Genomic DNA, 17168 nt, shown 5'->3' on the forward strand with positions numbered 1-17168 from the left:
TACCTCTAATCACCTCATTACGAATCGTGACCCCTCACTTCCATCTCAGCATTCTATTCTCATTTCAGTCACTTCCATTTTCTTCTCTAGCCTCTTTGAAAGAGGCATTCACCTTACAGTTCACTCTCTTATCGCAGAGCACACTACTTGTCCATCTCCAGTTGAACCATCCGCGCAATTCAGTCTATGCTGTATTTCCGCATCCAGTTCACTGTCCCTTTGCAAACGTGAGCCCAGATACTTGAAGCTCATCGTTGATTTGAGTTGGCTTCCATCTAGTCCTACGGTCAGTTCCTCATCGTTCCCCAATGCCATGTACTCTGTTATGCCTCTTTCCTCAAGCGCTTTTCTCCAGCTTTCCAATATCCCGTTCAACTGGTTTCTAGTCGTTTCGCAGAGTACAATGTCATCTGCAAACTGCATGCACCTTGGCACTGGCCTCTCAACCTCAGATCCTATGACATCAATAATTAAGTAAAACAAGTATGGACTGAGTGCTGAGCCTTGTTGAAGACTGACTTGTACTTGGAACTCATCAGTTTTTCCCAAACTTGTTCTTACGTGTGTGATGGCTCCTCTTAATATTTCCCTCACCAGACGAATATATTTTTCAGGGACAAACCTTTCCCTCTTACTCCATCTCAGCTCCTGCCTGGACCCCCTATCATAGGCCTTCTCCAAGTCCACAAAGGCCAAGTGCAGCTCAGACCGTGTCTCTCTTGCCTTCTCCACCAGCTGCCTAAGCGCAAATATCGCATCTGTGGTTCCTCTTCTAGGCATAAAGTCAAACTGCTACTCACCAATCACCATCTCCTGTCTCAGTCTCTTCTCTCAATCACTATTTTCGCCATGAGGTCCCACAATAAATCATAGGTTATGAGCTGATCTTCCCCTTTTTTGAAAGAAAGTATTGACTATTGACAAATCGAAAGCCAGTGCATTGTCGCTGCAAACCTTCATTTTCACCCCATAACTCTGTCCTCCTAACACCCGTTCCTCCCCCTCCCATCTAATATCAACATGGCCATTCAAATCCCCCCAAGAAGCAATTTATGTCCCCTTGGCAAGGGAGCCTCTATTACCTCCTTAATTTCAATTATTTCAAATCAAGCTATACCCGAGATCAAGTCTTACGTTCAATTATTGATTACTTTTTTCTCGTGATAGCTTCAAATTATCAACAATTAAATGTAAAATATTTGAAAATTTTGATATGTAAATGTCGTGAACTCTATTTTCCAGGCTACTCAATTTTGTATAGCAGGAGTAGAAGAGTTAAAGGAGCAATGGGGACCTAATGAGTCACCGACATCAATCATTTCCCAATGGGAACACAAAATTATTTTTGGAACAGTTACCAAAAGGTACGAAGCGTTTCTTCTAAACGTAATTTCTTCTTAGTAACGTCCAACATTATTACTCTTGAGAATTACTTGTAAGCTTCTACCACCAGAATTTCATATTTGAAATTGCTTGAATAAACCTGTGCCAATGTCTCACTAGTGTAACTTATAGCTTTAAGTGCATCAAACCTCATAAATTTAGGCGACATTTTATTAGTAGGTACTTTAAATTTGGATTGGTTTGTAGATTCATTAACCAGATATGATAACTACTTCATTTTTAAAGAAATAGTTCAATTAACGGAAACAGTGAGGAATGATAACTACTTCATTTTTAAAGAAATATTTTCAATTTATGGAAACAGTGAGGAATGATAACTACTTCATTTTTAAAGAAATATTTTCATTGTGTTCAATTCCTTTTTCTGCTCATTTTTCCCTTCCTATTAGTGATTTTATGATAACAAAGGTTTCGTATTATGTATGATTTAATCATTCCTTTTTTTCGTATATCAAATTGTATTCAATAGCATAGTCATTTATTATAATGAAAATACTGTATGCTGTTAGAAACTTATTGACAGAGAATAAGTTTTGTTTGGTCATTTTTTCAAATATAAATTATATTTGGATTTCATTAACGATTTTGGTTGTTGGTTACAAGAACAAGGGAAGCTTCTCCTTTTTCAGAGAAATAAGTTTCAGTTCAATGTTCTTGCTTCACTGATTGTTTCAGTCTACAACTCATTTATAACATTTGAATATTAATAAAATGTTTTTATTTTTTTAGAAATGAAGACTATGTGGAGGTTGATTTGAAGGATGAAAACGGTCAGAGTATTCGTCATAAACTTCACCAAACTGGGAAGTACCGTCTAGTAGCTATCGACGTCGACAGTCAAAAGACGGGTTGATTCTCACCGCTTCCAATCAAGAATTAGCCTGAGAATTTTATTCCCAACACTAATTCTTGACAATCAATTTAACTTGACTTTTCAACTTTAAGGAATTGACTATTTAAAAAGATGTAGATAAATAAATTGGTTAAGATTTTGTTTAATTTTTCTATCTTGATATTCAATTTAATAAAACGTTTGATAATATTTCTTAATTGATTTACCTGTTTCCTATAAAAAACTCATTTTCTGAGGAAAAATCTTTTTGATACTTGGTCCATTAAACTTATATATTATTTCAATGCTTCAACTACAAATTTATTATATTATTTTGGTTGTGACTACTTGGAGTGTTTCCATTCAATATGGATTGAAACCACAATATCATCTTCATAACCTTTACTATGCTCTGAAAGAAAAAGTCTCACAAAGAACAATATTTTTTATGCATTTTAGACTATTGATCAACTTGAGATTCTAGTTGAATAATTTTAAAAAAATTATTAGCAATCTTAGTTGATGAAACTCGTTGAAAAAATGCAAGTATTCTATTGCGGAAATTCCAATAACTTCGCGGCGCTCACCTCTGGTAACTTTGTTGTTTTAGTTATGGAAAGCTTAAGCACTATTGCACTAAAACTTTATACTGGTGTCATTTAGTGCTCTGAAGCGGTAGTATATATCCTGCAAAGAAAGTTTTCAGCAAGCGAGTTGCGTGCGACAGTGATATCAGTCCGCACTCACCTACAGCTTGTGCTTTTTCTGATATTACTCGTTCCCGAATCGGTCCCGGCTGAAGTATAACAGTCGCGATGCCCATTCCCCATTGACGGCACATATAGTCTACGCACCTATACACTGTTCCTTATTCAGGTTAGGTGGGACCTTCCTGTAAGGACTCTCCACCAACAATAATGTCACACCTATATCATTATTATTATTTCTTGTTTCTAATACATGCTATATGATTATTATGCATGTATCATTCACATTCTGAGAATTAAAAGGGAGTTGATAACGCCAAAGCTCTCTAGAACGTTTATTGAAGCACTGGAGCAATAATAATTAAACAAAACTACAATTCCTTCAAAGTATCCTATTGGCTTGATAGAAATTTTGGATATGAAATGATAAAATGGTACCATATAGAAAGCATGTACAAATTGCTTAAGTTCTATGTCTTGTACGGTATGTGTATTCTATTATTTGTAATTGGAACTGAGGATTCTGCTTCACGTGATTCTCCAAAGGGAGAATAACCGGTCTCTGCCGCATTTCAGCTCGATTCATACGAAAATGCAAAGTTTTATGGTATTTTTGTATGTGCTAAAAGACACTGCTGAGGTCAAACCTGAAATTTACTGGATCCTCAGTGGGAGATTTTCACTGAAACCATCCCTAAAATCGAAGTGATTTATTAAAATCGGTACGGATTATAGCACCAAAACTAAAGTGAGGTCCACGTTATAATGGCAGTATTTGATTAACATTAAGATTGCTACGGTATCCTTGACGATCATTCGACAAAGCATGTAGCGCTTTCCTTTTCTAGTTCTGCAATGTTGCCAGATCGTTTTTAAACAATGTTGAAATATAATATTAATCAACAGAATATTTAATCTAAATTATGAACATTTATTATTATTTGATAATTGAAAACCATATTTTCTTGACAAGTAAAGTACATTATTTTAAACAAGAATGAACAGTTGATATTACATCAGAAATACCGGTATCAGAAGGCAGTGGCGAGGCAGAGAATCGCTGTTCTACTATCTTTCTCCAGCACTGTCATTATAACATGAATTTCACTATACACAGTAGGTACCTATTGTAAAGGTTTATTTTTTAGCTATCATACAAATTTTCAGATTCATGAGAGAGAGTAGAGATTCATGATAAAGTCAGCTGACTTTATATCATAGCCCAAGTAGAGTGAAAATGTGATAGGACTGCAGAGTTGCCAATTTTCTGTTTCCATAGCCTTCTATAGTAGATAGCTGTGATTCAAAATTCATTCCAGTTTATCTAATATTAATAAGATTCTTGTTAATAATGATCAACTCTATCTTGAATAGAGTACTTTCCTTTACTCTCTACTTTAGACGCTTCAATACATTTTGACCCTTAGTAAATAATTAATTATGTTATGAGCTTTCAAACTCAAATATTGTCTTAATAAAACTATCCATGAAAAGAAATTATTCCGTTTCAATTCATAACCCTCCATATTCACATCAAGAAATTAAATATATTATTCAATTTTCAGGATATCTTATATAAAACTGAACAGATAATCATGCGAATTAAATTAATCAAACAAATACATTTTTATGCATTAATTTGACCAAAATCTTACACCAATTATAGAAATGCACTTGGTAAATTCATCAATAATTCCAGTTGTGACCTAGTGTTATCAGCTATTATGATCGACAAAGCATCTATTACTTTCATTCCTATAAAACACAACTGGTCGTTTTAAAGGTTATACACTGAAAAGCTCATTGTTTGTCCTTGATGATAATCCAGTTGTTATGAAAAATTAAAACAATGCTTATTGACATGTATTCAGCATTAACAGATTCAAGTGAAACATACATGAAGTTGATCTCTGAATTGTTAGTAGGCCTATATATCTAACGTCGTGAATTCACTGACTATCATAATAGTTTGTAAGATAAAAATTTAAAAATCGTCGTATACAAGCTGAGACACAATAGTATATTTCGCACCTAGAGCAGAAAATGAGATTTTTCCAGCTCGAAATCGGTTTTCAAGTCCGAGGCCGTAGGCCGAGGACTAGAAAAGATTGAGAGCTGGAAAAACATTTTTGCCCGTGGTGCGAACGATATTTTTCGCCACACTACAGGTATTGCTGACAAAATAAATAAAGAATACAAAATAAAGAATACTCGTTAAGCTATCGTACCTATCTCTTGATTTTAGTGGTAGAAGATTTGCAGTCAGGATTTCAGATTCTTTTAAAATTTCACTTGGAATACCACAGTCATCTTCAAGCATTTTTGAAAATTCGGAATGCACTAATCAACAATAAATAATTGAATAAAACTGGTTGCGAAGCGAATTAGTTTGATTCGAAACTGGAACTAAAATCATGGCGACTTCAGCTTATTATGAAAGTGGACACTCGCCCGATCTAGCGGATGACTTATTAATAATAATTAGCGCGTTGTTTCCAGCCATAAGCGGCTGGAAAGAGACAACTTTCTGGCCTAGACCGGAAAAGAAACCCTTTTCTGACGTCGTCTGCAAACAAGGTCTTTCAGATCTACGTAGGGACTGGAAAACAGCTGCTTTCTGTGCAGTGTGGCGAAAAATTCATTTTTTATTGAACAATTTGGTCAGTAGTCTAGCCTAATTTGTCATTGAAATGTATTCTACCATCTTCTGTTTGACCAACAGGCTGAGTCCATTCTGTGTTCGCGTCCCCTTCCTGCCATCAACTTATTGGTTGTGAGAAACAAGTTTAGTTAGGTACCCTTTAGTTCACTTAGCCTCACATCGCAAATATTATATTATGGCTTTTCTGTTATTTGATAATAAATACATTTTCAACACAAATATGTTACATAAAATTTCAATTTGAAAAAATCTGAGCTTCATCAAGGTAGGGGCTTCAAAAAATTATAATCTTAGTTCTCTTGAACATATAGACTTGAATAAGTCAACTCTGGGTTGAATAGCCATCGTTTAGTATTTTTTATTGTGAGTTAAATAACTCACAGTTTCCATATGGATTGAAAATAACTAGGAAATGAAAGTGTAAAGAGTTAACTAAATAATGATATCATGTTATTGTTCATATTGTACAAAAATTCATGTGCAAAGAATTTGATTTACAGTTGAGAAGTATTAATAAATAATTTATCAAGATTAGTATTATTTACTTGCTGACTTTGTCAGTTAAAATGAGCTGAGTATGAAATGTTAAAAATATTTTTAATATCATTAATATTTTAAACTGCATTTTGTAGAATATTGGTTAGATACATTAGCATAACAAGTTTGAATTTGCCCGCTTTTCAGTCGCGCCAAAGCGCATGCGCCCACGTTGATTCTTGTGGCTCCCCAGTGACAAGAAAATAATAAAAATATTATTTGTTTCAAACATTAAAATCAATAATCACAATTTCGACTCATTCTAGTATTTTTTATAATTCATGATAGAAAATGAATAATCTATTACCGAAATGTTTATCAACTTATTATAAAAATAGCTCTTTGCAATGACGTCTCTGAGCTGAAGCCACTCCACTAGCTCTGTGTCTATGATTACTTGTACATTGTTGGAATTTGAAAGGCAGGAGTCTTCTTTGAATTTTTGAATAAAATGATTGAAAGTTTTTTTAATAGTCAAGTCGAATAAAAAATCTTTTCAAAATGGAAAATAAATGCTGCATCATAGGATGCAACAATACTTATGCGGATTCAATCGTAAGAAGAATTTCGTTTTACTCTTTCCCAACGGAACCTGCAGAGCGAAGAGAGGATTGGATTATCTTTGCATTACTGGGAAGAACTTTGTAAGACACAATAATAATTAATAAATCATTGCAATATTCACTTATATTTGTATAATAATTAGAGTAAATGATATATAATGATCAATTTTTTTCAGAGATATCATACCTTTTTAATTGAATCCCCACCGTTCACTATACTGTCTGTTGCCAATCGCCTGCTGTCATATATACAAATCTTGAAAGACAGACACAATAATGAAACTTCTTAAAAAATGATAGATAAAACTAAAAATAAAGCACTCATACTTCAAATTAGATTACAGAAAACCCATTAATAATCATTTTTACTTATTTTAGTCTTTTTTAACATTATTGAAAATAGATAATCCATTTTATTACCTATAGGCCTACTGTACGGTAATTGCGATAGGATGTTCAAGATCAGTGTGATGATCAAAATTCTATACATCCAGGAAAATATATTTAAGAATAATTAACAGGCCCAGTTGCACAATAGCTGGTTAAATTTTAACCGTGACTAATTTCACAAGAACCAATCAGAGAAGGCCTTTTTGATAAGACGGCTTCTCTGATTGATTCTCTTGGATTTAATCATGATTAAAATGACCGGATTTTGTGCAACCGATACTTAGTGTAATCAACATGCTATGTTTACCAATCAAAGATCATTTCAAATAGAATAAATTATAAGGTCTATTGTATATTGTTGATGAGAAAGAGCATTGTAGGCCCTACAAGAGAATAAATACGAAAATGGTCTGAATTTACTAATGCATTATGTGCGTATACGCAAGTTACTAAAATTTATTTCACTTATTTAAATCATGACAGAAATAAACTAATAAAATTAATTCATTTACAGATAGGTTTCAGATTCAACTCTCATGATTCTTTTATAATAATATATTAGTAATTATTCTAATGGAAAGGCAGATGTAGATTCATTATCTCATAACACAAGCAAGATTCAAGTATAAAGATCAAGTACGGTATATCGGTCAGTGTATTGCAATGTGTGGTAATGATATTTATCTACGTCCATGTTATAATGGAAATATTATAATGCATTAGCAATGAATTTTCAAAAAAAACCTGAAAAGTTAACTTTATGCAAGAACTTGAATATTATAATAAGGTTTACGATTTTTATTGAACGAGCGTTAGCAAGTTCTCACTTTCGACTTACTGAAAGCCAAAATCGTTGTCCGTCTGTTTGTATGTTCTACAATAACTTTAGAAAGAGTTTCAGCTTCAAATTTTGAACACGAATTCTTCGAACCTTTTTACAGGTCAAGTTCGTTGGACAACGACAATTTATTGACTCACTCGGCCTTAGTCCTTTTTCAGGATATAACAGATAACATTGAAATGACATTAGAAAAAATTGTTTTGATTTATCATTAATAGTCAGGTGAAGAATTCATTTCATGCAATTACAACAGTTTTTCCATTCATAACATCAGCTGAGGCTATTTGGACGATGTCACACAGATATAGACATGCGCATGACTTCAGCTGGTTAATTTACAACTTTTACATCAACAAACTGATACGGGTTGTGCGGTTTTCGCCATTCATTCTCTCTTGGAACTCGGTATCGAAATCATATGTATTACCTCACCACATTCTCATTTTAAAAATGAGTTCGGATTCATATGAGGGACAAAAATGTTGAAGCGACAGAGTAATTTTTCATTACAAATAGGATCTCCAATGAAACCTCCTCTCAAATTATACTTGTGGAAGAAATATTCAGCTGTCTTCAAAATTTTCACCAACTCTGTAAATTAAAAAATGCGGGTTTCAAAGATTATAATACAACAGTAAGTTCTTGAGCGAGTTCTCTAACCCAGAAAGTCACTAGTGTAATCAATATCATGGGCCAAGCCACACGAGGCATTTTCAGACGCATCTGCAGGCTGCAGAGCAGGAAGCTTGATTGGGTGATTGTCTAGTTTTCAATTTGTCAAGTTTTCATTTCGTCAAGTTTTCAATTCACTAAGTATCCAATCCATCAAGTTTTCAGTTCAACAAATTTTCATTGAGACAAGTTTTTAATTTGTCAAGTTCTCAGGTCATCAAGTTTTCAGTTCATTAAGTATTTAGTTTGTCAAGTTTTCATTATGTCAAGTATCACTTTCTCTAATTTTCAACTCACCAATTATCCAATCTGTCAAGTTTTCTTCAAATCTTCAAATGTTCATAAACTTTCATTGAGAAAAGTTTTCAATTCGTAAAGTTCTAAATTCATCAAAATTTGATTAAGGCAAGTTTTCAATTTGTCAAGACTTCAATTCTACAAGTTCTCAGTTTATCAAATTGTTGGTCTGTCAAGTATTTAGTTTGTCTATAAAACTAGTACTCACGTGTGGAGTGCTTCCAGATTTTCACATTCAATTTCAACACTGCTGTCTTCATCTCATTATGAGGGCAATAATGTTATTCAGTTCCTGGTGCCCTCAAGTATGTAAGTTTTCAAATAAATAAATAATTATCATTGACTGGTGAGATGTGGTCAGTTGGTATCAGTGGTGGTGGTAGTTTTATTTCAATTTTTCATTGAGTCAAGAAGTTTATGGGATTTGAAGATCATTTGTTCCTTTAGGATGCTTTTGTGGGTCGGTTTTTAAGTTATTGTAAATTTCATATTGCTCTAGTTTCTAGTGTGTTAAGTTCAGCTCCCTTGGTTTTTATGTGTAATATTTTTGAATTGCTGTTGATATCTGTGTATGTGTGATTGTTTCATATTAGATGTGTAGCAAATGTTGATTCTGGATTAGTGGTGTTATCTTTATATATATATATATTATATATATATATATATATATATATATATATATATATATATATATATATATAATATATATATATATATATATATATATATCTATTGAATGATCTACCTGTCTGTCCCAAGTAATATTTCGGGCAGTTTGTGCATTTTAATTTGTAAATTCCCAGATTTTCAAATTCATTTGGTTTTGTTTATTCATGTGAGGATGTCTCTCTTTTTATTTTTTGTTTGAAATGCGATGTTCATCCAGTATTTTCAAATTTTGTTGTCATGCTGTTTGTTCTGCTATTGAAGTAATCAAGTTAGAGTGATGTATTTATGACAACAAGATTTGAGAGAGAAAAAAGTAGTCAAGGTTGTATAGAATTCTCTGATCTTTTCACTCTTATGAATCATACTTATGATTTCAATACCGTTCAAAAGTTACAGCCAATTGAAAAAAAAATATTTTCTTATTTTTTTGCGATTTTACTGTTATTCAAGAGTCTCTAAAACGAGTACGATTCATGATAGAAACTTGCAGTTGGTCTCAAATGGAAGAGAATTTCTTGCTCTATAAGCTGCTGAGTTGCCCTTAATCTATCTTGCATCACTGTTTACTATCGAAAAACTGTCGAGACTGAGAAAATGAGAAGAATATAACAGATTTCTTGATTTTTTGAAACAATCGTATCTTACTTCATGATTATATTTTTACTCAAATCATTCACCTCACATGGAAGAGAAGATTCTTTTCTTCAAATCAAGTCCAAGTACCATTCTTTATCATTTCGGGCTACCGAGATACACAGTTTTGAACATAGAAATTGGCCATTTTTTTGTGTATGGGAATATGGGCTGAAATACACTCAAGGAGGAATTTTCAATTTGTTGATCAAATTTCAATTATGATATATGATTTTGAACTGCCTTGACGAGCTGAGAAGAATGAGCTGTAGTACGACGAGATCTGATTATTCTGTCAAAAGTTATAAGTGTTTACAGTTTTGATCCTTGATGTATCCTTATGCGTGCCCCCCCCCACCACTAGAAAATTTCATTATCTTTTATTTTGTAGAGAATGCTTTTTCTTGAAAAACTAAAAGCTCAAGGTTTTCGAAATTAAATTTTAAAAAGTCCAAAATTTTGAGGGTTTTGGGGGTGAAGCCGCCCTCTGGCGTGTCAGCAAATTTCAGATTCGGATTCAGCACAGCACCCCAAACATATAAAACCGTCGAGAAAAAATTATTTCGGGGCTGTTTCCTGAAAAACGACCATTTGACTGGACTACTATAGTGAGGTCCACGTATAATGATGGCAGTGTTTGATTGGCAATGGTATTGCTATCCTTGTCTTTCATTCAACAAAGCAAATAGCACAATCTCTTTCTCGCTTTGCTCTGTTGACAGATCGTCTTTTATCAATGTAGAATGAATAATTAATTAACAAAATATTCCATATCAATATTATGAAAATTCATTATCAAATTATTAAAAAATATAATTTCTTGCTTAATAAAATATAATTGATTAATTCAAACAAGAATGAACAGTTAATATTACATTGATAAACGTGTATCAGCTACCATTTATAGAAGGCATTGACAAGACCGAAGTTCGGCAACATTGTTCTCCTATCTTTCTCCTTTGCCATCATAAGGTGGATCTCACTATATCACCAAATTCTTGTGATCATGTGTTAGTATATTCATATGATTTACTTTCTAGAACTGCTAATTTAAATAAGTCGAAACATATTGTGAGAATGAAAATTAAGTTGAAAAATCTGGTGTGGCGCACTCACACAACTTTCCTTGCTCATTGAACTGTAAGCCCCATTCTTAAAGGAGAATAATTTAGGGGAATAACATAATGATGATTGGCAGCAACATATTTGAAACTACGATCAGACTACTGTATATGTGTATATATAATTGTTTTCAGAGTACTTTTTCCTTTGTGTAAATTGTGAAATTCGATGATATTTTTTAAAAGTTGTCAAAACAGCTGTTCTACAGATGAAATATCTTGACTATGTGTTATTTTTATGAACTGCTCTACCTACCTACCTCATGCACGAGAAGGAGGTTACAAAGTCCATTTTTCAAGGATGGGGTGGACCCCCCTTTAGTTTCCCAGAAAGGAGACTCATGCCAGTTAATGAAGCTGATAAAGAACTATACAGGTTATGAATTTGAAAAAATCGGTCAAGTCATTTTTGAGAAAATCGTGAAAAACATGGTTTTTTAGTAATTATCCGCCATTTTTCTCAAGAATATTATGGAGCTCCTGCAATTTTCCCAGAAATGAGGCTCATGCCAGTCGATAGGGCTTATGAATAGCTATCCACGGTATAAATTTGAAGAAAATCGTTAGTGCCGATTTCGAGAAAACCGTGAAAAACATGGTTTTTTAGTGATTATCCGCCATTTTTCTCAAGAATATTACGGAGCTCCTGCAATTTTCCCAGAAATGAGACTCATGTAGGTCAATAGGGCTTATGAATAGCTATCCATTGCATAAATTTGAAGAAAATAGTTAGAGCCGTTTTTGAGAAAACCGTGAAAAACATGGTTTTTTAGTAACTATCCGCCATTTTTTCCGCCATCTTGAATTGGATTTTATTGAATTTCTTATTGTCGGATCCTCATGGTACAATGACCTTAAGTTTTAAATTTAAAGTCAATCGGTTAATTAGGAATGGAGTTGTTGTGTTCACAGACATACACACATACACACACACAGACCAACACCCAAAAATCATGTTTTTGGACTCAGGGGACCTTGAAACGTATAGAAAACTTGAAATTAGGGTACCTTAATTCTTTTTGGAAAGCAATACTTTCCTTACCTATGGTAATACGGCAAGGAAAGTAAAAGGGTACTTTGATTTTCAATTTCGTGTATTAACTGTTGTTTATACCTGTTGAGAATAATCTGCTGTATTACCATATATTTTATTCATCAAGAAATAGTATATTTCGCACCTAGAGCAGAAAATGAGATTTTTCCAAGGTTTTCAAGTCAGAGGCCGTAGGCCAAGGACTAGAAAAGATTGAGAGCCGGAAAAACATTTTTGCCCATGGTGCGAACAATATTTTTCGCCACACTACAGGTATTGCTGACAAAATAAATAAAGAATACTCTTTGAGTTATCGTACCTATCTCTTGATTTTAGTGGTAGAAGATTTGCAGTCAGGATTTCAGATTCTTTTAAAATTTCACGGGCGTTGTCATCTTCAAGCATTTTTGTAAATTCGGAATGGGCTAATCAACAATAAATAATTGAATAAAAATGGTTGTGAAGTGAATGCTGAATTAGTTTGATTCGAAACTCGAACTGACATAATTGCAACTTCAGATGAAGAATGTTGACACTCGCCCGATCTAGCGGATGACTTATTAACTAAGGACTTCCATGTTAGCAGCTAGAAATAGTACGTTTTCCGGTCTAGGCCGGAAAGAAACCCTTTTCTGACGTCAGACGAGAGTCTTCTGCAAACAAGGTCTTTCAGATCTACGTAGGGACAGGAAAACAGCTGCTTTCTGTGCAGTGTGGTGAAAATAATTTTTTCAATGATTCAATAATGAATTTTCATAATTTGATTTGAAAATTTCAATATTATATTAACACCAATGTTAATCAAACGCTACCATTATAACATGAACGTCACTATATTGATAATGCACACTTTTGAAACAACTGAAAAGTCGTCAACTCTTCGTTCCAGCAATTTCAATTTTTAAAAAGTCCAGAGAGGCTGCGCTCAAAAGCGCTCTAATGCAACTGAGAGCTGTGCTCTGTTTTTATATTGCCACTCCACATGCATTGTGTCTATGACTCGTACATTGTTGGAAGGCATGAGCGAAGGAATGAGTTTACTTTGAATATATGAATAAAATTATCATGTTTCATTTTTTTTTTAATTGTGAAGTCGAATGAATAAACTTTTTAAAATGGAAAATGAATGCTGCATAATAGGATGCAACAATACTTATGCGGATTCAATCTGCAAAAGAATTTCGTTTTACTCTTTCCCAACAGAACCTGCGGAGAGAAGAGAGGATTGGATTATCTTTGCATTACTGGGAAGAACTTTGTAAGACATAAAAATTACTAGTAAATAATTGTATAATAATTATAATTAAATAATAATCAAAATAAATCATACATAATAATGAATATTTACTTATATATCTAGCCTTTTTAAGGCTGTGCAAAAGGCTAAAACAACTTTACTGGCGATACTCCTCGAAGTTTTTCTATTATTTGTAGGTAGGCCTAGCTATCAAAATAAAAAAGTTTTCTCAGATTATTTTTTCATTCATTACTTTTTGAGATATGGATGCTTGAAGTTTAAATTTTTGGGACAGATCATTTCAAATTCGATAAGAAATAAATATATTCATAAAATTTTGAGGATAAAAACTCCATGGTAGATAAGTTATTGTTGATTGAATAAAACAAAAAAATCCTGAAAATTATTATTTTTGAGAAAGATATTCAATTTACAAAAAATAACTTCAAGTTGAGTTATTTCTGATAAATTGAATGAACTTTGAGGAATATCACCAGTAAAAAGTTTTATTTAGCCTTTTGCATATCCTCAATTATTGAATCCGCGCACCGTTCACTACTTTCGCCGATCTGATGTCATCTAAATTTTGGAAGGCAGAAACATATTATGACATATTAAGAAACTTCTTTATTTCAAAATTATCAATAACTAAAGATGGTGCACTCATAAATCAATTCAAAATCATCAATTATTCCATTCTTTTTCACTTTTAAAATAATATATACTATAGGTACGGTACTGCGATTAATAGAATGTTTAAAATTGAATGATCAAAATTTTATAAATTCTGAAAGAAATATCTAAAAATAATTTTAATTTATGTAAGTGCAGTGCTATATTAGTCTACTAGTAGCTACTAATAAAAAATAATTTCAAATGGAAGAAAACATATTATTGTCGATGAGAAAGACTATAGTATCTGATTTAGGCTACTTGCACTCACACCGATTTTGGACGGCCGTTTTTTTACCGGCCGATTTTTTATCGGTAGCAAAATTTTAACGGCTACTTGCATACACACCGATTTTGGACGGCCGATTTTTTACCGCCTTATTCTTTACATATGTTTCCATTCAAACAGGATTGATCCAATCTGGAATAATCCAGAAGGATTCGTCAGTGCTGGATTCATCCAATTAATATAAGCAGAGAAAACACGGGAACATTCCACACTCTTTTTGAAGAACTAAGGCTTCATAGCAGTTTTTCAACTACTTTAGAATGTCAATTGCATCGTTTGACGAACTCCATGAGAAGTTAAAAAATCAAATCAACCATACGAATACGAAAACGAGAAACTCTATTCCGTAACTCTATAACGTAATTATCTCGCACTATCAAAAGAGCAGAGCAGTCGACTGGAATGGAGGATGGTGTAACGAGAACTGGCAAGGACGGTAGAAGAAAAATCTGTGTGTGTGTGTGCAAGCCTGTATTTACTCACGGGCGCCACTGTATCGCCGGCACATCGCCGGCACCGGTGGTACGCAGTGGCTGTGGCCGGCTGCTCGTCGGCATTTTACCGGCGCCGATCATCGCCGGTACCCTAAGTACCCTTGGGGTACTTGCACACACACCAAATTCCAATAGTGGCGCGCAGGCGAGAACGGGACCTGGCACACACGCCGACCGTTGATCGGAGCCGGTAAAATGCCGACGAGCAGCCGGCCACTGCCACTGCGTACCACCGGTGCCAGCGATGTGCCGGCGATACAGTGGCGCCCGTGAGTAAATACAGGCTTGCACACACACAGATTTTTCTCCGACCGTCCTTGCCAGTTCTCGCTTCACCATCCTCCATTCCAGTCGACTGCTCTGCTCTTTTGATAGTGCGAGATAATTACGTTATAGAGTTACGGAATAGAGTTTCTCATTTTCGTATTCGTATGGTTGATTTGATTTTTCAACTTCTCATGGAGTTCGTCATACGTTGCAATTGACATTCTAAAGTAGTTGAAAAACTGCTATCAAGCCTTAGTTCTTTAAAATGAGTGTGGAATGTTCCCGTGTTTTTTTTCACCAATTAAAAACAGTTTCACATGAAAATAAAGAAATAAATTGCAGTTAAATAATTGGCATGGCTAGAAAAAGAAATCTTGTGCTCTAGCCACGAGTTCAAAACATTTCTTACCTATATTTTAACATGATTTTAGAATTAATACAGCTCTCTATTATATAATTTCTGCTTACATTAATTGGATGAATCCAGCACTTACGCTTAATCCTACGGCGCTTAATGTGGTACAATAACCACATAGCAACAACTCTTATAGGATTCATTATTCACCTCGTGTCACAACAACAAAGTAACTGATTGTTTGAATGGAAACATATGTAAAGAATCAGGCGGTAAAAAATCGGCCGTCCAAAATCGGTGTGTGTGCAAGTAGCGTTACATTGGTGCTGCTATCCTTGTCTCACATTCTACAAAGCAGACAGCGTTATCCGTGACAGGGTTGTGTGGCAGGGTTGTGTGCCAGAGACAACCTCGAGTCCTAACTCCGTTCTAATAGAGACATATAATCAATCAATCAACTTGCCAGATCGTTTTTTAACAATGGAGAAATATAATTAACACATTATTTGATCTCCATTATGAAAATTCATTATTTAATAACTGAAAAATATATTTGCTTGACGAATAAAATGTAATTTAAAAGAATATTTCAAACAAAAATGAACAGTTAATATTACATTATATTAGTATAAGCTACTATCGCCTCTATGGACCAAAAGTTATTAAACTTTCATCCATTTTTTGAATCGTGGAGAAAATAAAATTGACTCATTCACAGATTTATTGAAATATAATACTTATGATTCTTGTTATAATAATATATTAGTCATCAAATTTAATGAAAGACAGATTCATAAGACAATCAGTTCTCAAGTGAGACCGATATTTCAGGGTATTTTAATGCGTGGTAATAATATTAAATTTGATACATTTCTATTCCATTTTACTTAATTGAAGTAGTATTTTTTTCAATTTAATTCATTTTAAAACGGAATTAGAGATGTCAAGGAATAAATGATACAGTGTGCGGCAGAACCGAGAAGTTTCAAGGAGCTATAAAAAGTAATTTAGGAAAGGTAGAGTAAAATCTCCCATTTTATAAATTAGTAAATCCTTACATTTTATATTGATTTAGTTTTGAATATAAAAATGTCCTGAAGATGGTAGCCATTAGCATCAATACATTGTTGAAGATTATTTTTTAAGTTTATAGCTGGGATATGGCATAAAATTAATAAATAAAATGCGTTGTTTTACAGTATTTCATGAATAATTGGAGGGTTTTCTTTAGCCCAATAATGGAAGCTTTGCTTATTCACTTATCTATTGAGATGAAAATGTTCCTCGTCACTACAAATGAAGCTGCATTTGGAAGAATCTTAAGCATCTTTGCTCACAAATTTTGTCAGTTGTTGTAGTCTGCTGAGCGTAATTCTTTTGAAATCAATATTTTAAAAGGATGAAACTACATGAAATAGAAATTAAAAATTATTTCTCAAACTGCGGTCTGAAATCCCCTATGAAATACAGGGAGATTTTTTAGTTTTGTTACC

At 33.6% G+C, this 17168-nt stretch overlaps 1 protein-coding gene across 7 annotated transcripts in view; it reads left to right on the top strand.

The window, feature by feature from the left end:
- The window catches only part of LOC111051593, a 57481-nt gene extending 55035 nt beyond the window's left edge, over positions 1 to 2446 (top strand). For 5 of the 7 annotated variants that reach the window (XM_039442518.1, XM_039442513.1, XM_039442512.1 and 2 more), the window contains 2 exons: positions 1243 to 1364; positions 2134 to 2394. In XM_039442518.1, the coding sequence (XP_039298452.1) occupies positions 1243 to 1364; positions 2134 to 2257 (246 nt within the window). In that variant the 3' untranslated portion in view covers positions 2258 to 2394. Of the gene's footprint in view, positions 1 to 1242; positions 1365 to 2133 lie in introns of all 7 variants that reach the window. The other 2 variants (XM_039442517.1, XM_039442515.1) reach the window with 1 other exon arrangement.
- Positions 2447 to 17168: the final 14722 nt, after the last annotated feature.

The sequence above is a fragment of the Nilaparvata lugens genome, chromosome X (genome assembly GCF_014356525.2).
Source record: "Nilaparvata lugens isolate BPH chromosome X, ASM1435652v1, whole genome shotgun sequence".
Classification (NCBI taxonomy): Eukaryota; Metazoa; Arthropoda; class Insecta; order Hemiptera; family Delphacidae; genus Nilaparvata; species Nilaparvata lugens.